Genomic DNA, 27,715 nt, shown 5'->3' with positions numbered 1-27,715 from the left:
GGGGGGTGCTCACGCTACACAGCATCTTGGCCCGCCGGCCGGGCCGCACGTTTAAACGGGAGGAGAGAACAGGCAAGTGGAGGCTGGGTATGGGAAGGAAATGCTGACAGTAAAATAAACATAAGCAAAAACCCAATGCATCTAGTGACGAGAAGCCAGAACTAACTCTGAAGTGAAAGTCAGTGTTTATGCAGGAGAGCCATTTGGAGGAACGAGTCCTGCTGTACAGAAGCACATGCTCTCATCTGCGTGGCCCTGCACTGAGTGGACTCCGCTCTGTCCCTGCGGCTGGTGGCACCTGCTGGGTGACTGGGGCCTTTTCATTAGTGAGACCCGGGGCCCCACCCCTGCGGGCCTCTCCCCACGAGGAAGAGGGCGTCTGGGAGAGGCAGGTCGGCCCCTCCCCCAGGCGCCGTGCTGGGCCACGTCAGTGGTAGAGGACGTGGCACAGGGCCGTGATGAGGAGCAGGAGGAGCCCGCTGGCGTTGGCCACCTTGCTCCAGAACGGCGACTCCAGCGCCTCGCGGGGCTTAGTCCCTTCGGGCGAGCCGCTCTGCACTGTCTCTTCGGACGGGGCACCGGACTCCGCCTCCTTCTCCTCCGTCTCCTCTTCTGGGGCCACTTTGGCGCTTGGCTTCGCCTCCAGGCCACAGTATATGTTCAAGGCCTTCCAGAAGCAGTTCTCGGTCCCCGTTCTTCCCCCTGGAACAGAGGGCAAAGGTCAGGAGGTGCAGGCGCACACACTCCGTAGGGGTCCCACCTCAGCCGTGAGTCCAGCAGGAAGACCATTGGCCTTGCTCTGAGGTGAAGAACAGTCCCCGGCCCCTGCTAAGGGCCCTACCACCACCCTCAGAGATGGGGAGAGTGGGACGAGGTTGAGGGGAGCAGGTGGGGGGAAAGGGGGGCTGCCTGGGCCACGCCTGCCTTCTATGGGCAGAGCCTTCGGCTGGGCCCAGGGCCCCTGGACTGGGTGGCGGAGAGGTTTAGGGGCCTTTGTTGTCACAGAACCGGCCGACCCAGGTCTGCTCGACACGCCCACTCCTCTGTCTTGGCCACGCAGCCAAACGCAGCTCTGCAGGCCGAGGGCAAGCGGCTGCCCCTCCGCCCTCATCAGCACTCTCCCCGCGGATGAGGACATCACTGATTCCTCACACAGACACTGCCCCCTTCACAGCGTCGCAGGACCGTCTCTGGGCCGAGTAAGGCTCTGCAGGCTGGAGGGAGTCAGTGGTGTCCCCCAGGAGGCGGGGGGTGGGTCTAGAGATTACAGGAGAGCTTCTCCAGGCCGACTCTGCGTAAACACCTAACTCTGGGGCTTAAACTTGGCCCCTGTCAGCACAGTGCGTGCTCCGTGCGGTCAGCACCATGGCCAGCGCCAGCGCGTCCCTCTGACCCAGCAGCGGCCTGAGGGCGGCTTTCTCCTGGTGACAAGTGCGGTTCAGTGGGAGCAGATGCCCAGCCGTGTGCCCAGGATGCGCTCTGTGCCTGGGCAGCCTCCCAGCCAGCTGCTCCTGAGGCTGAGGTGGCACCAGGAATGTGGAGCCCACGGCCAGGGACGGAGGAGCCCGTTACCCGGGAGGGTGGCTGCAGCTGGAGGACCCCAAGCCGGGGACACCGGTATCTGCTATCGGTGCTGAGAGGCCGGAGCGGCACACGCTGGCCTGCTCTCTCAGAGGCGCATCATCACACCGCCCGCAGCTGCCAGGCCCAGGAGGCGGCACAGGTGAAAGGAGGCGGTTCGCTCGACAACAGCTCAGAGCAGCGTGACGGGAAGCGGGATGGGCTGGGGCCGAGGGCACACACTGGAGTCAGGCTGCACCGCCCAGTTCTCTATGGACCTGGGCAAGTCCTTGGCTGCTCAGTGCCTCATCTCCCATCTGTAAAGTAACGAATGTACTCCTCATGGAGGGGGTGCTTCTGACAGCGCTGGCACGTCCCAAGTGGGTGGTCAATGTGAGCCACTGTCATCCTCACCGCCCATGGCAGTGGATGGGGAGAAGAGGCAGCGACAGGTGCCCCAGAAGGAGCACCGGGCACGCTGTGGGCGCGGCGAGCCAGTCCCCCGTTAGAGAAGGGAAATGCCCAGGGAGCCTGCATCCTCCGGGTGGTGGGCAGCCTTGCCCATGGGGTCACTCCCCGCGCCTACTGGCCAGGCAGAAGTCCAAGGAGCCTACCCACCCCAGGTCTCCTCTGCACGTGTCAGAGGGAGCCCAGGCCTCTCTGGGCTCTGACCTGCCCTGACAGGAGGGCGAGGGGACCCGCAGGCACTGCCTTCTCCTCCGGCAACCTCTTCCCTCCCTGTCCCTCCCTCCTCCCCCAACCTCACAGCCTCCCGCACCCGCTTCCTGGACTCGGGGCTAATCTCCTCAGGCCTGATCCTGCTGCGTCAGGGTCCAAGGAGCTCAGGGCATCGTCCTGTCCTGACCCGATCCGCCAGGACCCCTCCCCTGGGCTGCTCTGCCTGGAACGTCCTCTCAGTTCGTGCTTGCAGTCTAGCTGTCCTTGGACCTGGAGCCCTCTTAGGTGGGGCTGCTCCCCCTTACAGACCCTCTCCTGCCCCCCTTGTGAGAAACCCTCTCCCTCTGAATCCCTGTGTACGGGCCCCCGGGCCCTCCCACCCCCCCATGCTGCTCTCAGTGGCTAAGCCAGCAGCTGGTTCTCGGGCTTCGTTCTTCGCTGTCAAGCATCTGCCTCAGTGGGTGGATCAGCTGCCCCCTGCAATGCTTCCCGGTCACCAAGCACTGTCCTCCTGCCCCCCGCCCCCCGGCTCCTCCCCGTGGCCTGGTTGCCCCTGCGCTTCACGAGGGACCCCTCTCTCCTCCTCCCCCTGCACCGCCCAGGTGCGTCTCTCCAGCCAGACCACCCACAGAGATGTCGGAGAGACATCTCCCTCAACAGCCCACAGACCCCCAAGGCATCGGAAGACACAGGAAAGCCAGGGCCTCTGCCTGGAACGCATTTCTGGAGGGGGGCTGGTGGCAGGGTGCTGGGAGGCAGCGCAGGCCACCCCACCCCCCCAACCCTGAGCAGCACCCCCCGGCCCCCCCAGGCTGCGGCCTCCTCACCGGGCTGCACCCGCAGAGCCATTCTCTTCACTTGCATCTCTGCATCCAGGTCCACCCTCTCCTCCTGGCTGTTGCGTAAACTCCAACAGAGCCGGTGGAGCTGGGGAGGAAGGGACAGGTCCCCACTCAGGCCTTGCCACACAGGCTTACGTGCCGTGGCTGGCAGGCGGGCACTGCGGCTTGAGGGACTGCAGGGACCTGGTCCTTAGGCTCCAACACTAACGGGAGGGATGGGGGTGGGGAAGCGGGCCCTTGGCCGCCATGGAGTTCGTGTGGGCTCTGCTGCTGGGTGTGTGGCCTTGGCAAAGGGTGATGCCTCCCCAGGCCCCCGTCCTTCCGCTGAGTGAGGGTGGAGGCAGCTCGATCAGGGCCCCTTCGGGCTCTGAGGGACCAGGACCCTCTGCCCCTGGGTGAAAGCAGCCGTGCCCCCTCTCCCTGGACGGAAGGGACAGGGCCGACTGGACGGGCGCTGCTTTCCCTCACCCCGCCCGGCCGCCGAGACAGCTCTCGCTCAGCCCGGAGGCTCTTCCCAGTCCTGTGACCTGGCCCCGCCGAGCCCAGCGCTCAGGCTCAGCAAGGGAGCACCCCTGTCCCTCTGGTCTGTGACTTTGTTCTTTTCCTGAAAACATGTGCGACCCCCTTGGGAAGGAACAAACCCCAGACGGTTGCTGCTTTCCCGCCCCAAGGACTGGGGTTAGCAGGAGCACAACTAAGTGAGCCTTCCCGCCTCCCGATCTGGAATCGGTGTTAAGCTCTCGTCACACCAGCCTGGCGTATAGGAACCTCAGCCCACCCTCGGCACATGACAGGGCCCTCCAGCACCTGCCTGCGCCCGCCTCTCGGGTTGAAGTGCCGGCACTAAACTTCTGCTGTGTTACTAAGAGGCCAGTTCAGCCTTGAACTGCTTCCTGGTGATGCCGTGTGTACATACTGGCCTTCCCAACAACACCCTCGTGCCCTGTGGACCAGGCCCCGGTGCTCTGTCCCGCCTCCCGGGGGTGGTGAGCAGGGGCCTGGCCCAGTGCCTAGACACAGACCCACAAACACTGCTTCCTCTTCTGCTCCCCGTCCCTGCCAGCCGCTCCTCTGCTCCCAGGGCACCCGCTTGCCACCAGGTGCCAGGCCGGTGGGACACACTCAACGAGTGCTTGGTTGCCTGAGAAGCAGGCAACACCCAAGAGGTGAGAGTAAGAGGAGTCACGCCCATCACCCCAGTTCCTCAAGGTGCCAGAGCAGGGAAGTCTCCCACTGTCACGATGCCGGGGTGACGTGTGTTAGGCCTGCACCCCGCAACCCTGGCTGCACCCCCCCCGCCCCCACACACACACTGGCTCCATCCCTCCTCCAACGGGGCTGTGTGTGCAAGAAGGGAAGGAGCAAACGGGGCTGCTCAGAAGCAGTGCAGCTGGAGGGGAGGCCGGGGAGCGGCCCTGAGCAGTCTTCCAGCTCATGTCTTTCCCTCCCCCCAGGCGAGGGTGCAGGGAAGGCATCAGGTGTACCAGATGCTTCTCCCTCTGAGCTCCGGAGACTGGACATCTGGGCCCTTCCCGCTGCTTTCTGGCTTGGCCACGCCCGTCCTGCAGGGCCTGCCGGCTGTGCTGTGCCATTGACTAGGTTGGCACCTCAGACAAGGGACTGACCTGCTCTGGGCCCAGGCTTTCTCACTTCCAACTGGGTGACTGGGAAGCGTGAAACAGCCGTGCCAGGAGAGCCCGGGACGCCACCCCTGAGCGGGTGCAGGCAGCTGCCCAAGGACTGCCCCTCCCCCTCCTGTTGGCTTAACTTTCTCTGGGTGGTGGCAGCTGGGCCTGGCGGATTCTATTCATTCATACTGAGGTTAGGGACACAACACTTCCAAGGAAAATGTGTATTTTAAAAGCCAAACTTCTCATTCTAAGTGAACACCGCCTGGCAGAGGACTGCTGAAAAGGGGTTCCGTTTAGTTTTGTTTGTAAGGCAGGGCCTGTCTGTTGCCTTGCCTGTATCTGGTCCATCCCTATGCCTGGCCCCAGCCCTCCGCTTTCAAAGCAAACGCAGGGATTTGGCTGCTTCTGGCCCAGCTAGCAGAGCCCAGGTACTGCTGCGGGGATCCTGGGCCGGGGCGGACCCCCAACACCCCGGGGCAGGACTTACGTGCTTGTCTGGAATCGGGTCTGTGAGCAAGGAGATGCCCAGGATGGTGAGGAGACTGATGACGAAGAGGATGATGGCGAAATAGAGGTAGTGCACGCCGCAGATGATCGGAGGGCACTTGTTGTCTGCCGAGCAGGTCTGGCGTCCGTAGGCAAACTCAGACACCATCCGGATGAAGCCGATCAGGAGTCCGCCAATCAGCCCCCAGAAGGCCCCCTGCGGGAGGGAGCCCCGAGGGTCACTGAGAGGGGGTGTGGGGGGAGGTTAGGCCCCCTCAGCCTCAGGCCCCTGAGAAGTTGAGTTCTGAAGCCAACCTTGTCATCCTAGGGCTCCCCCCAGGAGCCCTGTGTGAGCACCAGGGTGGGTGCCTCTTGGCTGAACACAGGCCTGAGCGCATGTGCGCCCCCTCGGCCAGGCAGAGCGGCAGGAGCACTGCACGTGCTGTGAGGCTGGGTCACACACAGTGACCTCCAATGTAACGTGTCCAGAGAGACCGAGTCCTCCCCGTCCTGTAAGGGCACCTCCATCCCCCTGGTTGCTCTTCCCTGTCCTTCCCTTTCCATCTGCCCTACCCGCAACCCATGAGCCAATCCTGCCGGCTCGACTTCTCAAGTGTATCTGAAGCCGGCTGGCGTGGCTCAGTGGTTGAGCGTCGACCTATGAACCAGGAGGTCAGGGTTCAATTCCGGGTCAGGGCACAGGCCCAGGTTGCGGGCTGGATCCCCAGTGGGGGGCGTGCAGGAGGCAGCCGATCCATGATCCTCTCTCATCATTGATGTTTCTCTCTCTCTCTCTCTCCCTCTCCCTTCCTCTCTGAAATCAATAAAGATATATTTTTAGAAAATATGACTCAAACAATAAATAAAAAATTCTGACAGATTGTGCTTTCAAAGTCGTATGAAAGCACAACTGAGCCACTCCTGGGCTCTGTGCTTAAAGCGTGGCTGGGAGAGACGGCCTCACTGCAGGGAAGGGGAGGGGCCACAACTGTACATCCCACTGTGGACATGAAATCTCGGAGCCAGACACGTCCCAATAGAGAGCAAGTGGAGGACGTGCTCCCACAGCCAGACGAGTGCGAGGGAGGGTCATGCTGCAAAGGAGGGAAACCAGCCAGAGCCGGCCTTGACCACGTGCAGAGGGAGCGGGAGCACTTCTCTCCGGAGGAAACCCTCGCTCAGAAAGCGCGTGATGCTGCGCTGTGGGCCCCTGAGGCACTAGCGACCCTTCTCAGGCAGCTCCGGCCAAGACAACAACCTCACCCACCTGCTCAGTGACTCTCTTGCAAAATATGGCGAGCAGGAAGATGGCCGCGATGGGGGGCACCAGGTAACTCTTAACTGCGTGCATGTAGTCAATCAGCTTTTCACTGTTTGTCGCCTGAATTACAGGGACCCAGATGATGGTGACAACAAGTAAGATGATAACAAAAAACCTGTAAAGTAAACCCACAGTCAGTGGCAGTTTGGTGAGCTTCCCCCCTTGCCAATAAAATGTCTACAAACCATAAATGATTAATTCAGTGATTCCTCAGGTTAAATTCCAGTGCCCACTCATCATTGTGGGGCAGAGGAGACACCATCCCCCGAAACACTAACAGGCCATACGGCTGCCGACAAAAATCCTTCACCTTCTGAATGATGACGGCAAAAACAGTGTTCGTTTGCCTGTTCCTGAGTCACGGACAGGCTTTACCATATCTGGAGGTGGGTTTGAGGCAGTCATGCTTAAAATATAGAATACGTGAGAACTATTAACTTCTCAGAAAAGTACCTTTAAACTACGGAGTGCTGATCAAAATGTAAAGACAACCTCAGAAGCAGGGATTAGAGAGAGAAAGTAGATGAGCTACATGCTTCTTCATGCAAGATAAAGGAAGCACGAGACACCTCAGGCCACGTTACATGCATGCAGGCTGGATGCAGTCCAAGGGCAGTCACCGTGAGACCCTCTGGAATAAAGACAGGACCACATTTTACAGGTTGTGTCCCCATCCGGGCCTAGTATGGTGCCGTGTGGCCTCGTGGGTAACACCGTGGCTCCCAGATGGACAAATCCTCCTACTCACTGTGGGACCTTAGGTCGGTCCATTCCCTTCTCTCGGCCCCTTCGCCCCATTCTCCCAGAGAGAGTAAGAACAATAACACTGACCTTTAATGCCATGAGGACTGAACGAGATAATGAGACCCTGTATGTAAATTTCCTCACCAGGACTATTTTGGAGCGACAGCAGACTATGCTAATCTTTTTCAGTGATTACTTAATTCTTTTCCCAAATAATTTTTCTACGTGATTTTAAAAGCAATACATCTTCATTGCAAAACGGCAGCAAAAATATGTAGATTTGCCGAAACCGGTTTGGCTCAGTGGATAGAGCGTCGGTCTGCGGACTGAAAGGTCCCAGGTTCGATTCCAGTCAAGGGCATGTACCTTGGTTGCGGGCATATCTCCAGTGGGAGATGTTCTAACTCTCTATCTCTCCCTTCCTCTCTGTAAAAAATCAATAAAATATATTTTTTAAAAAATGCCCTAACCGGTTTGGCTCAGTGGATAGAGCATCAGCCTGCGGACTCAGGGGCCCCAGGTTCGATGTCGGTCAAGGGCATGTACCTTGGTTGCGGGCACATCCCCAGTTGGGAGTGTGCAGGAGGCAGCTGATCGATGTTTCTCTCTCATCGATGTTTCTAGCTCTCTGTCCCTCTCCCTTCTTCTCTGTGAAAAATCAATAAAATATATTTAAAAAAATATGTAGAATCATACTGTGTACAGACAGGCTGATTCCATACATAGCCTTACGGTCTAAATGTTTCATGGAACTGAAGCGTGAGAGCAAGCCTTCACCTGGCTGTGACCATGAGCTCCCGCTCCGTGGCTGTTGGCCGGATCTGGGTGTAGATGTCCACGGTGAAGAGGGTGCTGGCGCTGTTGAAGATGGAGGTCAGGGTGGACATGAGAGACGCCCACAGTGCGGACAGCATCAGGCCTCGGGCACCTGGAAGACAGGGACATTTCCTGGGCCTCGGCTCTGTCCACGCCGGGAGGTGGAGCAGGCCTCCTAAGGAACCTTTCCAGGTACCACATTTTCTCTACAAAATATGCAAGTTCTGTTTGGAGTGAGGTTTCACTGCGGAGAGATGAACACATGACATTTGTCCTTGCTTTGTGACGAGACTTTCTCGCTTCCGGCTATGTCTTGATATAATGATGGGAGCGACTCTCTCCTGAGAGTTACTTTGTACCAGAACATTCCTTAGGCATCAGCCTGCCGATCCTCCCTCCCACCCTGTGCAACAGACACCACTGCTGCCTCCCCCTTCACAGATGAGGAGCCAGAGGCGCAGAGAAGGTCAGACTCTCCACAAGTGGTGCTGCTCCTTGTGCCTCAGTGTCTTCATCTGTAAAATGGGCATAAAAGCACTTACCACAGGCTGTTGTTAAGATGAAGACAAATTAAGTAGACGGGTCAGCACAATTCCCAATACAGAGTGCTCCACCAATGTTAGCGATAACCACAGCTATCCAGGATGCGACCTGTCAGGCTACCGCGTGGCAGGGACCCTGATCTGCTGGGAGCCTACAGGGTACATAATGGGCTGTTCGGGCCGGGCACACGGGTGTCCTTGGATTGGCCTGCTCCAGGCGCCCTACAGCCGCGTCTCACTCATGCCTCCACTTCCGCCAGAGGGAAGGCTGCCTGGCAGATGAGCTCTCACAGCCCGAGGCACACGCTCCCATGCGGACACAGATCCTGATCTCTGTGGCCCGGCAGGGTCCACTTCTTTCTTCTTCTTTTTAAATATTTTTAAAATACATTTGTATTGATTTCAGAGAGGAAAGAAGAGGGAGAGAGAGCTAGAAACATCAACGATGAGAATCATTATCGGCTGCCTCCTGCATTCCCCACGGGGGATCACGCCCGAAATCTGGGCCTGTGCCCTGACCGGGAATCGAACCGTGACCTCCTGGTTCATAAGTCAACGCTCCACTTGGAGCCTCGCTGGCCGGCGGCAGGGCCCCTTCCTTACCTTTGGGCAGCAGCCCGATGATCAGCAGAGCGTAGGCGATGGGGCTGCAGGAACTTTTGGTGCCGCAGTGCTTTTCACACTCGGAAGGTGTGACACAGGCCACTTTGTCTGCAAAGAGAGAGAAACCAACAAGCTGGCCCTGGAGCTCTAAGATCAGCTCAGGGAGAGGAATGCAATGGGAATTACAGATTCCTCATCTGACAGGTTCTGGGGCGACTGGTGACCCTTCCGGTTCATGATCCTAGACACTCTTGGGGAGCTGGGAGTAGAGACAAAAGCTAGGAGTTAGGCCCTGAGGAGTCAAGTAAGCTGATGCTTCTACCAATTCACTGCCTGACCCACAGCCAGTCCCGTGACCTCACCACGCCATTTAATGATCCAGCTACTGGTTAGCAAAGCCATAGGATTATTCACCGAATGTGTGAGCAACTCATGACCCTGCTCCCTTGGCCCGGATAGGGTACTTGGGAGGAAATTTTGGATAAAGGGAAGTAAAGGGAGTGAATGTGATGTACCCTTCAAGAGCTTACAGCCAGGATATAGAGCTGCCCTGTGAGAAACCCACAGAGAACTAACACACCGACCAGGAGGCAGGCCATCGCCCAGGTTAGCGGGGACAGTTGGCGGTTCTGTCGGGGACAGCAATCTAGCTGAGGAAGTGGTCACCAAGCTCCTGGAGAAAGAACGTAAAAGCTGACGGGGTGGCACAGTGCACGTCCCGTTCATCCGCCCGCGCTCCTCTCCCCCTGCGGCGGTAACGCAACCTCAGCCTGGACGGTGTGGCTTGGAGGCCCGGGAGCCGGGCCTGGCCATTCGGGAAATCCCTTCTCCTTGGTCACCAGGCCTGGTGCCTGTCACCCACGTGGGCTCACGAGGACGCCCCTGGGGTTTCTGCGGGAACCACTGGGAAAGGAAACACCTGCTTTGGGGGGTGAGCTGGCGGGACAGAGGCTGGTGCTGCTGTGACAGTCTTGCCACCGGACGGCCTGAAGGTGACACCAGCCCAGAAAGAGGAGCCAAAAGGCAGATCATTTTCAAACAAAAGCCCAGTCATAGAGGCTACAGAGGAAACTGGACAGAGAGGACAGCCCTTGGCAGCATGGCCCTGACCTGGCCGGGGAGAGACCCGGAGTCAGGCCAGGCCAGAGCATCCCGGCTGCTGGCACAGCGTCTTCTTCCGGGAACATGGCAGGGGCCAGCCTGCACGATGAGTGCCTCCTGGCTTTCCCCACTTGGCACGTGTACGTGGGTCCGTGACTGTGGCCAGTCCCGAGGACTGGGACACGTGGTTCTGGCCCTTCCACCCAGGGCCCTCCCCAGTGCATTCCATCACCTCTACGCACCTTTTGGTCAGAGGCTGGAGGGACCTTGGCTTCCCAAGGCCACTTCCACCAGAGGGAAGAGCTATGCCCCATGCTTCCTCCCTCCCTCAGCAGCTTTCAGAGTCCCCAGCACATGCAATCTGCCCGACCTTGTCCGTCAGTGAGCGGGTGGTCGGTAGTATTGGACGTGGGGGGCGGGGGCGGGGGGCATGACGCCAGGGCTCTTGGGTCCTGGAGAGCACATTTCATGCAGAGGCAGCTCCGAGGCCCACATGGGCGCTGCCTGATTCGAAGACCAGGTGTGGGATGCTGACACAGAGCATGCCTCCCTTCCTGCTAGAACTAGAAGGGAATCAGGATCCGGGAGGCGTGGCTCAGTGGTTGAGCCTCGACCTATGAACCAGGAGGTCACGGTTCAATTCCAGGTCAGGGCACAGGCCCGGGTTGGGGCTCGATCCCTCGTGTGGGGCGTGCAGGAGGCAGCCGATCCATGATTCTCTCTCATCATTGATGCTTCTCTCTCTCCCCCTCCCTTCCTCTCTGCAATCAATAAAAACATATTAAAATAAAGAAAAAGGAAAGAGGCACATCTCGGGGCAGGCTGAAGACGACTTGGGATGAGAGATGCCACTGCCCATGCTGAGCAACAAGCAGTGCTTGCCCCGGGGCCGGGCCATGGTGCCGCTGGCTGCCTCTAACAGAGAGCATGGTCCCTACCAGCTGAACAGTGACAGACCTGGGGCCCCGAGGGCCAGCACAGCTGGTAAAACTAGGGGATGGGCTAGATGCACAGAATTACGATAGCTCATGAAGGGAGAAGGGATGACTTCGTAGGATTTAATGCAAAGAATGTGGGCCTCAGAGTCAGATGTACTTTGGGGGTTACGTGGAGACCCCCTCCCCCGAGCCTTATCGGTGCAGTGAGGTACAAGCCCTCTCTGGAGCCGTGAGCGCAGGGACAGCACCGCCAGTTCCCAGCCCAGCACCCGCCCACAGGACCGCCAGGGGCAGGGGAGGAACCCAGCCTTCCTGCCGCGGAGCACTGGTCGGCTCTGCCCTTCCCGAACGGCTCTCTCTGGAATCCTCTCCAGCCGCCTATCTCCATGGCCTCTGCCAGACTGCTCTCAGCCGTCCCCTAACCCAAACCACTGGCTCCAAGGCAGCGGTCTGGGCGCCTGGACACCAGTTCACTGTAGGAGACCTGATAACCCGGATGGTATCTGGGTCTCTAAGACAGACAGGCGAGGTTGGGGTGAACACAGCAGGACCAAGACGTTACCTGTGTACAGGATGCGGCTGATCATTCCGGGCATCACAAGAGTGAACATGGGCAGCAGCTTCAGGTACCCGCAAAGGACACAGCCCCCCTTCACATGGTACATGCTCTTCCCTGCCAGGCACCTCTGCACAAAGATCTGCCAGGGAGACACAGATGGTGAGGGAGGTGGCTGTCTCTCAGGGCACATGGGGCCCAGGCCGCCGGGCGGAGGGAATGCTGGGTCCCTCACCCCGCTTCTCCAGGGCACCCCGGCAGGAGGAGAGGCGTGACCAGGAAGCGCTCTGCTCAGGGCACAGCTGCCGGAGGGGACAGCGATGGCGTGCGTGACCTTGGCCTCACGCTAGCACTGATGCAGTGCTTACAGTCCATCCCCCGGCAAGGGCCGAACTCCCTCCGAGGGGCCACAGACCGTCTCTGCTGGGTGGAAGGAGCAGAGCCCTGAGACGTCAATCCAAGCAAAGGTGGGTTCCTGGCGACACATGTGTATTCAGAACTCAGACCAACTTCACTCATCTCATTTAAATGAGCTAGTAGAGATCTTTAAAAATGCAAAAATCTCCTCCAGAAGAGGTTTTACGACCCAATTTCATGGGGCTCCTGCTTTCAGAGGCAGCGTGCGAACAGTACAGCTGGCAGGTGGAGAGGCACTTTAAAAAAAGCCGAGACACGGGCCAGCGCGTTAGAACCTTTCGGCACGACGCAGGCACTAAAACGACATCTCCAAAGACATTTAAATAACGTGGGGAAATGCCCGCGGTGTGATGGTAACTACACAGCACAGGATGCAGCAGCAGCATGTGCACCTCGGCTCTACACGCAGGAAAACGTCCACGGGAGTAAACCAACGTGAGCAAGTGGTTCACCTGCCCGGCCGGCGGGGCTCAGGAAGCGATTCCGTCAGGGCACAGGCCCGGGTTGTGGGTTTGAGCCCCAGTGGGGGGCCTGCAGGAGGCAGCGATCCATGATGCTCTCTCATCATTGATGTTTCTCTCTCTCTTTCCCTCTCCCTTCCTCTCTGAAATAAAAAAAAGATTCATCCATGTTACTATGTGCAGCTACACTTCCTTTTATTTCTATATTTCCTCTTCACTTTATGAATACTTCACAATTTATTTAATGAGCCACCACTGAGAGAGAGAGAGAGAGAGAGAGAGAGAGAGAGAGAGAGAGAGAGAGCCATACAATTTTTAGAGTAAGTTTGAGTCCTTAAAAAATCCAACTGATATGCTGATTGGCTGCATTTAATTTATTGACCCAACTGAGGAGAACTGACTCATTTTTTATGTCCAAAACACTATGTTTTAGAGAATGATAGGAAAGAAGAAAAAATAAGGACAGTTGATGTGCTGTAGATGGCACTGTAGGAGAAATTCCTCTAAACACCATTGCATTTAAACTAGGCAGGCAGTCACCAGGGACCGGAAGGGAAACCTGACCCACTGGGTGGAGCCCTGAATCACCAGCCCCCATGCAGTCACCTCGCCACTACGCGTCTCATTACCTGATCGCTGCACCAGTAGTATATGGAAAGGATGGGGATGCCAAAGACCACTCCAGGCCAGGGGAGGTCTCCAGTGATGGCGTTTCGGAAGATATGGAAAGAATCCTCGCGAGGCAGGTAGCATGCTGGCGGGGCGGTCCAGTTTCCCTCCTGGATGATGCTTGGCTTGGCGTTGGGGTACTTATGCAGTAGCTCCTGGTACCCTCCCACTTCCTTGAAGGCTTAAAAACAACATAAAATGTTTCAGTGCCGTAAACTGGACAGTAACACACACCTAACCAATTGAGGTTGCAAAGTGGGGCCCAGTTTGACGAACTGCATCTACTCTAATAAAAGAGAAACATGCAAATTGGTGTCACTCAGTTACACCCACCAGCCAATCAGAGCAACTATGCAAATTAACCCAACAAAGATGGTGGTTAATTTGCATACACAGGCACGGAGCGAAGACTGAAGACTGAAGAGGCTTGGCTTCTCTGCTGCGGCCGGACCAAAGGCCTGGGTTCCGGGTGCCGGAGGAAAACCAGTGCCGGCAGCCAGGGAAGGAAGGCCTATTGCTCGAATCTTCGTGCAATGGGCTTCTAGTCTAATATATAAAGTGCAAGTGAGTGACAAATAGTCAAGACCCCATGTGCCTAAGACAAGACACATGTTTTCCTCAAAGAGAAGGAAGAGTCCAGGGGACACTGTGGCTGTGTGCCCAGCACCCCTGCTCCTGCTTCTGGTGGCAGAACCCCTCTTCCCAGCTCATTCCGTCCTGTGTGGCCTAGGTGGACCTCGTCACACTGCCACCATCCCAATCGGGTACTTGACCCTGCCGGCCAGTGTTCCCTTGCCCCTGGGAATGGATTGGAGACCCACGCTCAGCTAGTCAGGACTTATTCGTCGGCTTAAGAGATCAACAAAGCCTGCTTTCTCCCTTTGGGGTTCTCGGCTAGTGTGGCAGCCTGGAGCTGTCTGCCTCCCTGGTTCAGGCAGAACCCTGGATCTAGCCATGCCTGAAGGTGCTATGACCCCGGAATGGAAGGGAACTACGCTAGTATGACAAAGAATGTCTACAAAAAAATGACAGCAAACATTTCATTTAATTGTGAGACATTCAAAACTTTTCCTTTAATATTGGGAATGAGACAAGAATGTCTGCTGTCTCTACTTCTATTCGACACTGTACTAAAGGCCATGGCCAGGGTAATAGGCAAGGAAAAGAAACAGAAGGTATCAAGTTTGAAAAGGAAGTAAAGAAAAAGGAAACTTCTTGACTCGGTGCTGGTACCAGTGTGTTCACTTTGTACAGTTCAGCTAGCTGCACACCTGACTCCGTTCTCGCACGGAAGCGGAAGTCCTCCCGCCCCCACATTTCAGCATGACCTTACGGACTGCTCTTGGGTTCCGAGGGCCTCAGTCCCTCATCTGGAGAGGACGATGCTGAAAAGGCCGAGGACAGCAATCAGCTTCGGAGATCCCACCCAGGGTGCTCAATGTTCTCAAGACTTACTTACCGAAGCCCATCACCAAGAAGGACCCCAGGACAATGACGCTGGCATGCAGAGTGTCAGTATAAACCACAGTGAGGAAACCACCTGGGGGGAGGGGGGAGAGAGAGAGAGAGGACAAACGCCGCGTTGGCTCTCCCGCGGGAAGGCGCGCTGGCATCCTGTTCCACCTGCTTGCTTCCCCAGATCTCCACACTCACCCCTTGGTCCCTTCAATTCAGTGGGTCTCACGACTACTTATGCTGGTCTTGGTGCACCGTTTTCTCTCTTTAACCTCCTTTATGACCTCCTGCTGGATTCTTATCTTGCCCTTCTATGTCTCAATTTCCCTTTCTCCCCATTTTTTGGATGAACCAAAACCTGGTGGTTTCCCAGGGGAAAACCTGTCAGTTTCTTTAACATCTCAGTTTGGAAGCAACAGTCAGCATGCCATGGCCTCTCCCTGCCGGATGCCAGCAGCACTCCCCGTGGTGACACCCAAACATGTCTGCAGACAGCCCCTGGGAAGGCAAGCCCCACCGCACGGCCCACGGAGGACGCTGACTCAGTGCGTTCCATTCCCAGCCCCGATTCTCTACTCGACTGGTGATCTGCCAGGGACACTTCCCAGCGTCCGAGATCTGCACCGTGGCTGGGAAACACGTCCTCACTCTCACAGCCCAGGCGAGACCGCGAGGACAGAACTGCCTCCATAGAAGTTCCTGTCTGACGGCCTGACCAGGTACCAGGTGAGCAGGATGCCCGAGGTCGCTGCCTCCCCCTCCTTCCTGTCCTGGGGTCCCATTCTTGCACCTGGCCGCCTGCTGTTCCAGACCACCCCCACCCAAAACGCCTTTCTCGGGGTAGGGCTCTAGTTTGGCACTCCTGCCTCCATTATTTCCTGTTCTCCGCAGCCTCCAGGCCTCAGCAAGTGCTGTCGGTACGTAGGAAAACACAAAAGCTGAAGACCCCGGCCCCGGTGTCCGCCAGGACTCCACTAAGAGGTAGAGCTTTGGCGTTAACGTAAGTACCTGTGTGCTTAGAGTCACCTCACCTGTGATCATATAAACGCCAGTGATGGTCATCAAGACCATGGTGGCCTGGTAAACATCCAGCCCCAGCACCAGCCCCATGAACATGGCCCCCGTGCAGATCTCCACCTGAAACGACACAAGGCCACAGCTGCACTTCCCTCTCGGCTCGGTCCGCAGACCCTGAGACACTGCCCTTCGGAGCCATCGCAGTTAGCACATGGCCCACGTCACTGGGGGACACTGGGTGAGGGTCCCCAAGTTCTGCTGGCAGCAAGGCTTGTGCCCCATGCGTCCAGCCAAGGCCAGCACCTGAGGGCTTGGCTAACCCGATTATCCGCTTAACACACTGAGCCTTCTCCCCCCCCCGAACCCCAGCGGGGTTGTGCGCTGCGTGAGCAGTCCCCGAGTTCTCCACTTGGGAAGGCAGAGGTACCAGCTTGTCAGGAGTTGGCAAACTTTCTCTGTGCAGGACCAGAGAGACGGTGAACACTGCAGGCTTTGCAGGCCACACACCGTCCATGTTCCTTTATAGCCCCAGCACTGTGAAAGCTTTCTCAGCTCAAGGACTGTAGACAGCTGACCACCATGAGGACTGGCCTGAGGGCGGGTTCTGAAGACACGGGGTTACCAAAAGTCAGTCGCTGTCACCCAGCCCGTGTGGCTCAGTGGTTGAGCATCGACCTATGAACCAGGAGGTCACAGTTCAATTCCCGGGCAGGGCACACACCCAGGTAGGGGGCTCGATCCTCAGTATGGGGCGTGCAGGGGGCAGCTGATCGACGATTCTTTCTCATCATTGATGTTTCTCTCTCTCTCCCTCCCTCTCCCTTCCTCTCTGAAACCAATAAAAATATATTTTAAAAAAGATTTTAAAAAGTCAGTCACTATCTTCAAGTAGCTTACACTCAGTGGAGACAGACCACTAACTAGGAAATTTCCGTGTAATGTGGTAAGTGGCACTCATTCGATTGTTCAAAAAACATCCGTGAGTGGCTTATGCGCTGACCCTGCTCTCCGCACAGGTGGCAATGCAGTGACCAGCCAGGCACGGCCCGGGGCCTCAGGAAGTTTGCACTGACGTGGAGCAGACAGACCAAGAGCAAGGAAACAGATTCCTCTCACATGGCGACAAGTATTACAGAGAAAAATAAAAGCTGAGGAATGGAGCGACATGAACAGTGTACCCATGGGAGGCCTTCCCAAGGAGCTCGGTGAAAAATATGGGAAGACATTGTGGACACAGTAAGAGCAGGTGACAGGGCTTCAAGGGGAAAAGGCTTTCTGGATGTGAGCAATAATAAGGCAGGCAGGGTGGCTACAGCCCGGTGACCACAGCGGGGGGACAAGGCCAGAGAGACAGGCGCTGGGACAACCCAGCCCTCATCCGTCACCAGGGGTTCGGCTTTCTGGTAAGGGTGTGGCAACGCCTGGGTGGCTGTAACAGGGGAGTGACATCACCTAATGACACGACCCAGGAAGCCCCAGGTTCTCTGGGAGTACAGAGGAGGGTCCTGTAACCTAGACTCAGGAGGCAAAGAAGACACCTCCGCCGTTTATCTTCTGTGAACTATTATTATGCTACCAGAGGCCCGGTGCACAAATTCCTGCACGAGTAGGGTCCCTAGGCCTGGCTGGCAATCAGGGCCGATCAGGTTCCCTGCCTCCCTGCCTCCTCCGTCCCTCACTCCCTCAGTGCCCTGCCACAGCTGCTGGTCACCTGCCATGCTCCGCGCCGCCCCCTGGTGGTTAGCGCACATCATAGCAAGCGATCGAACTCCCAGTCTCCCGGTCCAACTCCCGAAGGGACACTTTGTGTGTTAGCCTTTTATATGCATAGATTCTTCCTCTGCTCTAGCTTTAACAGCAGAGACCAGGAAGTAACTGATGGGGCCCCAGAGCAAACTGCTGGGATAAATCTAGCACAGTCCCGAGTTCTGATATTTACTTTCTTTCTTGAGCTGGCTTTTCCAAAACTTACTGAGATCTTTTGGAGGAGATAGAGGAATAAGTACAGAATAGCGAGGAGGAACTGGATCCGGGAGCCACCAAATCTCTTCCTCAAATATTCTGGCATCGTCACCACCTGTACGAGCAACAAGAGAAGTCACTGTCAGGCACACTGCAGGCTCACAGGACGGCCGAGCTCACCACGTGCAGGTGGTCACAAGGGGCAGCCAGGGTGGGAGTGGCCCAGGAAGACAAGATGCAGGTCCCGACTCTGGCTTTGTACTAACAGCAGCTGTGAGGGTGAGAGGAATAAACAGGTCAGGCACTACGGCTGCTGCCTTCACGAAGCTTGGACTCCAGGCCGGCTGGCGTGGCTCAGTGACTGAGCATTAACCTGGGAACCAGGAGGTCGCAGTTTATTCCCGGTCAGGGCACAAGCCCGGGTTGCAGGCTCGATCCCCAGTGTGGGGTGTGCAGGAGGCAGCCGATTGATGATTTTCTCTCATCATGGATGTTTCTCTCTCTCTCCCTTCCTTTCTGAAATCTATCAATAAAATATATAGAAGCTTGGAATCTGCTTCAAGTGCAATCCTCGGAGAGCAGAAGGAAATCCAGTTCATTCAAAATGTTTAATGATGACAAATCACTTTTGTGAAATAACCATAGAGCAAAATTAACTGCTTCCTCACATCCTACAAATCTAACAGGTGTGCCAGGGAGAAGAGCTTGACTCTGTGTCAGCGATGCTCGCGTGTGCTGGTGCCCCCAGCGATCCCGTTCACTTCTACTCCAGGCGCTCAGGCTGCATGCACCGTGGGCAGGGAGTGAGGCCTCTTTGGTCATTAGATTGCAGCGCCTGGCTCACGGCAGGTGAGTAAGTAATTGTCACATGAGTACTGTCCCTCCTTCTGTCCCGGATGTTCTCACGTGCTCTGTCCGCCGACCTCACCCATGTCTAACTCCAATCCCACCTGCTGTGTGAAGACTCGCCCGGGGGCTTCCCACGGCTCTATCCCCTGAACACCAAGTCTCTTACTTTGGCCGCTCACTTGCTTTTTCATCGTAACCTGCCATCCAGAGCTCATTTCGCAGCCAGGTTCTGAGATGTACTGTCTGCATCCGTCACGACAGACGCCTCAGTGCGCGTCTCACGGTCCTGGAGGCTGGGCGTTCCAGGTGTCGGCAGGGTTGGCTCCCTCTGAGGGCAGGACCGGTTCTGGCCTCTCTCCTTGGCTTGTTGAGGGGTCTTCTCTCTGTACATGTCTGTGTCCAAATTTCCTCTTCTTGTAAGTTCATGCCGGACTAGGGCCCACCCTAATGACCTGGTGTTAACTTGATTACTTCTTAAAAGACCTCATCTCAAAAATAACAGTCACAATCTGAGATAATTTTCCTGGGATTATGGCTTCACAATTGCAAGTGTTAGCACAGCGAATGAGCCTGTTACGTTTTTAATGCCCTCTCCACAAATATGTATACATACATGCCCTGGCCAGGGACTGAACCCGGGACCCAGTGCACTGACCAGGAATCGAACCAGCAACCTTCCGGTGTACGGTACGCTGCTCCAACACCCTGAGCCACACTGGCCAGGGGCTCCACAAATATTTTTAAGTTTAACAGTTTTATGAGATATAATTTACACTCAGTAAAATTCTCCCAATTTTATGTAAAGTGCTATGAGTTTGGGAAATGTATATAAATTGTGTAATCGCCACCACACTCAAGGTACAAAGCATTTCCAAACCCCCACAAAGCCCCTAGGGCTTGCAGTCAAGGCCTCCACCCACCCCTGTAAGAAAAATATTGTAGGAAATAGAGTAACTGATAATTGACACTCACCCCAGCCTTAATGTAAATAGGAGAAAATATCCAGCCAAGGGCAAAGAGCAGAAACGGAGACTGAAACCAAAAAGAAAAACATCAGGGTCCCACACAGGCCAAGCTCTAAGGAAAGATGCAAGCTCACTCCCTATCTAAGGGGTTCCTACCGGGGACATTAGGAATAACAGCCCACGCGTAAACCTCCCATCCAATGAACTTAACTGATAGGCACTTGATGTTTGCCTATAAAAGGGTGCATTCTTAATTATGGGGGGCTCCCTGAGCCAATTTTCAAGGTATTTATTAGTATTCATTGTTCGCCTACTTCCAGATAGAAATGAAGGTGACTTATAATGAAATATATAAAGAAGAAAGAAAAATCAGAAACCATTAAGAGAAATAGGAAACTACCAAAACTGTACACAAGGTATTGAAATTGAGTACAAAACTGGGTCTTTACAAAGAAGGGGTAGGGTAAATGGAATATGTGAAGGAGATGCTAGTAATTTGGAGAGGAAATGTTTGTAAAGTTCAGGGTTTCTAACTAGGATTGGAATTCACTCTGCTAGAAGTATTCTTTTTTTAAAATCTTTTTTAAATATACATTTTTTATTGATTTCAGAAAGAAAGGGAGAGAGATAGAAACATCAATGATGAGAGAGAATCATTGATTGGCTGCCTCCTGCATGCCCCCCACTGGGGATTGAGCCTGCAACCCAGGCACGTGCCCTTGACTGGAATGGAAGCCGGGACTTTCAGTGGGCAGGCCGACACTCTATCCAGTGAGCCAAACCAGCCAGGGCTAGAAGTATTCTTTACTTTTGTTGTCCATGAGAAGAAAGATGTGACTCATACAGATATGTACATATATATGTATATACAGACATTTAAATGTTAGTATGATCTTTTCTCCACAGGACTAGTTCCCTAAGACAGTTGTTTATTGTATTCCTACAATCCCTGGAATATAAATATTCTCTGTCTCTTCAGTAATTTACCAAGAAGAGAAGACACTAGCACGGTTTTTTGGAGATACTAAACCCTTGGTCCCTTCCTCCCAGGCCTTCTCAAGAAGCAGTCAATGTTTACTCAAAGCTGGAAGCAGGTTTTGATGTGTATGAGCTTTATGTGGACAAAGATAAAGATGGAGGCTGGTCACTCACACCCATTACTCACATTCCACTCGAAGGCCCCCACGGCGATCCCCGAGGCCGCTCCCGTGCCGGCCAGGCCCATGAAGTGGGTGGGGCCAATGTTTGAGGCAAAAAGAGAAGCACCAATCTGGTAATTAGACGACAATTCCACATCAAAACTTTTAGTCCATGTCCAAGAATTAATTTCTGAAATGTAAACTCAAACTGAATTTTACAATTTTTTTTCCAAAGGGGGTATTTCCTGGGCACAATTCCCATTCGTGTTTCTTCTATACAAATCCTAACCGTAAGTTAGAAACCAAGTGAAGAGGGAGACAGTGAAAAAGGTAGAACAGCCATTCTTATGCCGCCACCCTCCCCATGCTCCACAGACGTACCTGCAATTCACTACTGCAGAAATATTAGCAGGAGTGTAATCCATCATTGTTCAGAAATAATTTTAAAATATTAACAATCTGATGACATGGAACTAGTTAAAATACTTGAAAACAGTGAAATACAATGCAGCATAAATAAAAATGAAGGAGCTGTAGTAAGTCATAAAAATAAGTTAAACAATATTATAATATAATCTCATTAAATATTATGTGTGTACATTACACTTGTGCACATATTTGTTTATATACGCATGGGAGAGATTCTGGTAAAAAATATATAAAACGAAATACTTCTGGAGACTGGAATTATGGGTGCAGAGACGGATAGAGGAGAAAATTTCAAGGTCTACACTTGGACTGTAACATTTTTTTTATAACCAACAGCTGTTACTTTCAAAATAAAAAAATCCCAGTGGCATTTAAAACGAACAAAACCCCTTCTAAACCAAAAATAGCTTTTTAACAGAGTGGAGATAGCCACTCTGTTAAAACAAAAATCCAACTATTATGCTATTGATATGAGACATATTTAAAACCAAATTATCAAGGGAGGCTTAAAATAACAAAGCCTTTTAGTAAAAACAAACAAGCAAACAAACAAATAAAAACAGCACTGTTTTTAACAATCTTAAAGTAAGATAAAATAGCATATAATACCAAAAGCATTGAACAGAACAAAGAAGTTTGTTGGTGTAATTATGAACAATAAAATGCACTAAGACATAGTTGAGAACGTGCAGGCATCAACATCTTAGCAATAACAAATCTAAGGCCAAATAATCTTAAAAGAGACACATAAGTACTCAAGTGATAGGCATTTTTACTATTAGGAATATTCATTACGGTTGTCACAATACTACAGAATTACATATTGCCTAAATTGCCCAATAATATGGTAAATAAAAGGAAGACTGTTCATATAATATTATGCAATTCCATATAAATACAGGGTGAGGCAAAAGTAGTTTTATAGGTGTATATATGAAAAATAATACAATAATCTCTCTATACAAAAGCCTAAGGGACCGTCCGACCGGCAGCTATGATGCGCACTGACCACCAGGGGGCAGACGCTTAACACAGGAGCTGCCGAGATGCAGTGACTTGGCAGCTGCGTTTCTTGGATGATGCACTTGAAACCAGAGAGGAGGGAGCCCCATTCTGGGGAGCATCATCCAAGAACTGCCCTCTCACAATCCGGGACCCCTGGGGGGATGTTGGAAAGCTGGTTCAGCCCGATCCCTGCAGGCCAGGCCGAGGGACCCCACTGGTGCACGAATCCGTGCACCAGGCCTCTCACTAATCCTATATAATAAAGAGCTAATATGCTAATTAGACCAAATAGCAGAACGACTGTTCGGATGACTGTCCAGACGACCTTCCGGATGAAGCCAGGGCTTCGAGGGCCGAGCCCCTTGCACCATTTCGTGCATCAGGCCTCTAGTAAATAATAATACAATAAGAAACTGTATTTCATGTACTCACAACCATAAACCTATTTTTGTCCCACCCTGTGTAAAATATCTATATCTACTTACCTATGTATATATACAGACCTAGGAAGATATTAATACATTAAAAATGAAAGGTAGGTTAAAAAGTCACCATTCATTGCCCTGGCCAGTGGTTAGGGCATCAGCCCCTGGACCAAAGGGCCTCAGGTTCAGTTCCCACCCCCGTCGAAGCGCATGGGAGGCAGCCAGTCAGTATGTCTCTCTCTCCCCTCTCCTCGGGTGAGGATTAAAAAGAAAAGGTCACCATTCATGAATTCAGTAATTATAAATGTCCGTTGCCATCTGTGTCCCAGGCACTGTTCTGGGGAGACATTGGTGTGTAAAACAGAAAGAAGCCCTTGCCCTCATGAAGACAACATTCTTTTGGGAAGAAGAGAATAAACAAAATAAATTAGGGGTTATTTTCTAGCATAAGAAGCAGCAATTGGGTGGCTGGGATAGAGTGAGAGGAGATCTGAGGGAAACCAGAAGAGGTGAGGAAGCAGCCAGGAGAGAGCTGGGGAGAAGCCTCCGGTGGGAGAAGCCTCCGGTGGGAGAAGCAGCAGGAACAAAGGCAGGATAAACCCAGTGTTCAAGGACACTGGCTAGAACTGGAACGGGGGTCCTGAGAGGCGAGGTGAGGAGGGTAGACGACCTGTGGCCTAACACAGGCCGTGAGTAGCAGCTGGGCTTTCGTTCTGGGTGTCAGAGAGTTTTAAACATAAAAGTGAGATGGTCTGGCTCAAGCCGTAACGGGCTCCCCACTCTGCTGCGGGCACCGTAATGCACTGGTTGCGAGTCTAATTCCCATTCTAGACTGCGCGCTGCTAGGGGGCAGGACTATCTCCTTGTGCGTACGAGTTTTATCGGGAATGAGAGCTTCCTAACCTGGCAGAGGGAACCGACATGCAAGTAAGTGCAGAGTCCCAAGTGTGTGCCAGTAACTTAGTAAGTGGTTATTAAACGAAAACTGAGTTAATTGGGAACATTTAGGTAACAAACTACTTAGGAGTTACAGGAACCACCAATGAAATGGCTTTCCTCGGTTAAAAATTTCAAAATATTCTGAGTGTAAGACATCTAGATTAAAATAATAAGCAAGTTGCCCAGCTGGCATGGCTCAGTGATTGAGCATCAACCTAGGAACCAGGAGGTCATGGTTTGATTCCCGGTCAGGGCACATGCTCAGATTGTGGGCTCGATCCCCACTGTGGGGCATGCAGGAGGCAGCCGATCCATGGTTCTCTCTCAGCACTGATGTTTCTCTCTCTCTCTCCCTCTCCCTTCCTCTCTGAAATCAATAAAAACATATTAAAAAATAAGATAATAAGCAAGTTAACATGTAGCCCCCAGTGGATGCCACACTCACCAGCCACCACGCCAGGCTGCGGCCCGCCAGGAAGAAGTCTTCTATGTTCCCACGACTGCTTGTCAGTATCGCCTTAAACGACAGAGAGCAATGGGACTCAAGAAACAAACTGCTTCAAAGACACGGGTCTCTTAGCGGGTAAATCTCTTTAGTGAGACACCAAATCCACTCTCTCCTTCTTTCTTGTTCGGAATAGAAGGCCATACCCTCCGAGTTAGGGGAGGGCTCATGGCGGCCTCGCTGGAGACTATAGTCTCTTCCAGCTCTGACATAGCATGGGGATGTCCATATCTCTACATTATTGTAAAAATAATATTGCTTCCCGCGGCCCCCCCCCCAAATAGTTGACTAGTGGCACGGTTTCCAGCAGAGTCTCGGAGATAATATTTGTACAAACTTGGAGTGGGAAAAACTTCCCTAAGCCAAGCAGGACATCTAGAAGATGTAAAGGAAGAGAGAGATAGTTGAGTTCTTCTAAGTGAAGTAACATTCAAATGACAAAAAGACACCATGAATGGAGCCCGGACCAGTGGCTCTCAGCCAGGGTGACTTCTGTCCCATCCCTCGAGGGGACACGTGGCAATATCTGCAGACCTTGGTTGTGAATGGGTAGGGTCAGGGGCACGTCTAGGTATCGTATAATACACCGGACAGACCCCCACAGCCAAGAGGGATAGTGCTGAGGTTGAGAAACTGGTTTAGACAAATAACAACTTGGAAAAAACCACCTTAGCAACTGAAATGACGGACAAGTTTATAAAAACAGTTAAACAACCCAGTTCAAAAATGGGCAAAATAAAGTGGCTCTTCCCAGGAGAGGAAAATCAATGGGAGATGCTCAGCCTCACGAGGAGTCTTGGACACACCGGTCAGAGCTGAGGGGGGACAGCACTCATCCCCATCAGACGGCAGAAAAGAAAAGAAACGGTGAGGCAGGACTGAGCAAGGCTGACGAGGGCCGGGGAAGCGGCATGCCCATATGCTGCTGGAGAGATGGACATCTTAACAAGTTTTGTGGATCGCCACTTAATAATACAGACTAAAATTTCAAGTAAACATACTCTCTGACCCAGCGCTTCCAAGTTCCGAATCCATGCTGCGCAGATTAAAAGCACTGACACATTAAAAAAAAAAAAAAAAAAAAAAAGATTGCCCTAACCGGTTTGGCTCAGTGGATAGAGTGTCGGCCTGCAGACTCAAGGGTCCCAGGTTCCATTCCGGTCAAGGGCATGTACCTTGGTTGCGGGCACATCCCCAGTAGGGGGTGTGCAGGAGGCAGCTGACCGATGTTTCTCTCTCATCGATGTTTCTAACTCTCTATCCCTCTCCCTTCCTCACTGTAAAATAATCAATAAAATATATTTTTTAAAAAAAGAGTAAGAAAAAAAAATCTACCCAGCAATAATCTAAGCGTCAATCGTAGAGAAAAGCTGGACAGTCCACCCATTTGTATGACTGTTATGTTGTATAAAACCATGAGCTAGAGCTCTACTGTTGACCTGTAGGACTCTGTCCACCGCACAGCAAGTGACAAAAAGCAGCTGCAGGATAATGTATAGAATCTGATCACATTTTTGGTAAAGACACAAAAAGTCTATGTGCGCGCTTGTTTGCATGAGCACCGAGAAAGGGGAGGAAGGGCACAGGGCCATGGTTTCCCCAGAGAGACGGGAGTGGGTGGAGAACTGTAACTCATCCTGTAGATATGCACACATCGTCTCCCTTCTTACAATGAGCGTGCTGTGCTCTCCTGGTAATAACATACGCCTTACAGGAAGAGCCAAAGGGAAGGTGATAAGGAAGGGAAAGATCAAGGCGGCTGGATGACCGTGCACATGACGGCTCCCATACGAGCAGAAGGAACAGCAGGCTTCCTTTTGAAGTGACCAGACGGCCGCCTAGTCCTCTGACCGTGGCCAGGAAGCACTCGGGGTGGGGGCTTCTTAATTCAGTAAGAGAATCTGGGGGGGAAATCCCCGAACAAGGACTCCTCAGAGCCCCCTGCCGAGGCCACCGAGAAGGGTGTTTCTCACCACGGACGCCAATTTTTTTTAAAAAAACAACTGTTCGTTTAAATGATCTGCAAAACACCTCAGGTGTCTTTTCTACATTTGGAATAAAGGGCCTGCATTTTCTCTGCTGGTACACAATTCTCCTAATTGGATGGAAACCATGTGTCCATCACGCTGTCTGTCCACCAGCAGCATAATGGCTCATTGTAAGCCTCAAAAGAATGGCCAATGATCAGACTTTGTTTTTTGAATTTATTTATTTATTTTTGTTGATTTCAGAGAGGAAGGGAGAGGGGGGAGAGAGAGAGAGAAACATCCATGTGAGAGAGAATCATGGATCGGCTGCCTCCTGCACACCCCACACTGCAGATCCAGCCCGCAACCGGGGCCTGTGCCCTGACGGGGAATTGAACTGTGACCTCCTGGTTCCTAGGTCGATGCTCAACCACTGAGCCCGGCAAGGACACTTTTTTGAGTGCTTACATGCTAAACTTCAGTGAGTGAATGGCACTGAGAGAGACATGTACCAGCAGAGAATACATTAGCTCTTTATACAAATGTGAAGACAACACCTAAGATCCCCAATTTATATACGTGTGTGACCTTTGGGTTACACACCTGAGCCGGATCAGGCAGCTCTAGGTTCCAATCTGAACACCATCACTTCCTGGGTGTTTTACTTAACCTCTTTTTTTTTTCAATATATTTTATTGATTTTTTACAGAGAGGAAGGGAGAGGGATAGAGAGTTAGAAACATCGATGAGAGAGAAACATCGATCAGCTGCCTCCTGCACACCCCCTACTGGGGATGTGCCCGCAACCAAGGTACATGCCCTTGACCGGAATCGAACCTGGGACCCCTGAGTCCGCAGGCCGGCGCTCTATCCACTGAGCCAAACCGGCCAGGGCTACTTAACCTCTTTGAACCTGTTTCCTCAGGGGCAGGTGTGGGGGGTGGGGGAGAGGGTGCTCCAGGCGCAGGGGTGGGGGAGGGTGGGGGGAGGGTGCTCCAGGCGTAGGTGGGGGCAGGGGGGAGAGGGTGCTCCAGGCGCAGGGGTGGGGGGAGGGCGCTCCAGGCACAGACAGGGGCGCCGAGGGGCCACACCCAGCCTGGTGTCCAGGCCCCGCCCTGCCCTCTGGGGACCTCCGGGCCCTGGCGTACCCACATGGCGACGGCCAGGACCAGCAGGAGGTAGGTGAGCATCACCAGGAGGTCTATCTTGTTGTTGATGCCCCCATCCACTGAGCTCCAGTTGGCGGAGATGCTGTGCCACAGGAAGGTCATGGCGGCTCGGGCCGGCGGGCCGGCTGTTCTGGAGGCGGCAACGGCTTTGACTCAGGCTTCGCTGGGGCTCCGTGGCCGCGGGGCATTCTGGGAACGGCCACGGGGCATCCTTGGAGTTCCAGCCGCGGGGCATCCTTGGAGTTCCAGCCGTGGGGCACCCTGGGAGTTCCAGCCGCGGGGCATCCTGGGAGTTTCCAGCCGCGGGGCATGCTGGGAGTTCCAGCCGCGGGGCATCCTGGGAGTTCCAGCCGCGGGGCATCCTGGGAATTCCAGCCGCGGGGCATCCTGGGAGTTCCCACCACCTGCTGGAGGCGGAGCGGAGGGCTAAATAGCAAGAACCTGGTTGCTTGCCGCGCGCTCTGTTCAGCGAGAAACCCAAAGCGCTTCTTCATTTTTGGTCCAGGCGCAACCCCCGCCCTTTC

General features: G+C 53.7%; 1 protein-coding gene across 1 annotated transcript; it reads right to left on the bottom strand.

Annotated features, from left to right (window-relative positions):
• Nucleotides 1-427: 427 nt before the first annotated feature.
• On the bottom strand, nucleotides 428-27,227 carry LOC138997601 (sodium/glucose cotransporter 1-like). Its single transcript, XM_070399279.1, has 15 exons — nucleotides 27,171-27,227; nucleotides 23,996-24,067; nucleotides 20,779-20,883; nucleotides 19,621-19,680; nucleotides 17,810-17,914; nucleotides 15,852-15,957; nucleotides 14,825-14,905; nucleotides 13,326-13,546; nucleotides 11,825-11,960; nucleotides 9,224-9,331; nucleotides 8,040-8,190; nucleotides 6,465-6,633; nucleotides 5,199-5,414; nucleotides 3,066-3,165; nucleotides 428-702 (listed from the first exon to the last, which is right to left on the bottom strand). The coding sequence occupies exons 1-15, from the start codon at nucleotides 27,210-27,212 to the stop codon at nucleotides 428-430; spliced, it is 1,947 nt and encodes a 648-aa protein (XP_070255380.1). The 5' UTR covers nucleotides 27,213-27,227.
• Between the last annotated feature and the right edge of the window lie 488 nt (nucleotides 27,228-27,715).

The sequence above is a fragment of the Myotis yumanensis genome, unplaced genomic scaffold (assembly GCF_028538775.1).
Source record: "Myotis yumanensis isolate MYYU_CA2020_CCGP unplaced genomic scaffold, mMyoYum1.0.hap1 SCAF_19, whole genome shotgun sequence".
Lineage (NCBI taxonomy): Eukaryota > Metazoa > Chordata > Mammalia > Chiroptera > Vespertilionidae > Myotis > Myotis yumanensis.
Note: the sequence above shows the minus strand (reverse complement) of the source record. Positions and strands in the feature narration are given on the sequence as shown.

Excerpts from the sequence above, each read along its gene's own strand:
- LOC138997601 (XM_070399279.1), bottom strand. The coding sequence starts at position 27,212 with ATGCTCACCTACCTCCTGCTGGTCCTGGCCGTCGCCATGTGG. Across the intron at positions 15,958-17,809 it reads ATCTCCTCCAAAAGATCTCA|GTGGAGATCTGCACGGGGGC; the intron begins GTAAGTTTTGGA and ends GTGTCGTTTCAG. Across the intron at positions 13,547-14,824 it reads CTTCTTGGTGATGGGCTTCG|CCTTCAAGGAAGTGGGAGGG; the intron begins GTAAGTAAGTCT and ends GTTGTTTTTAAG.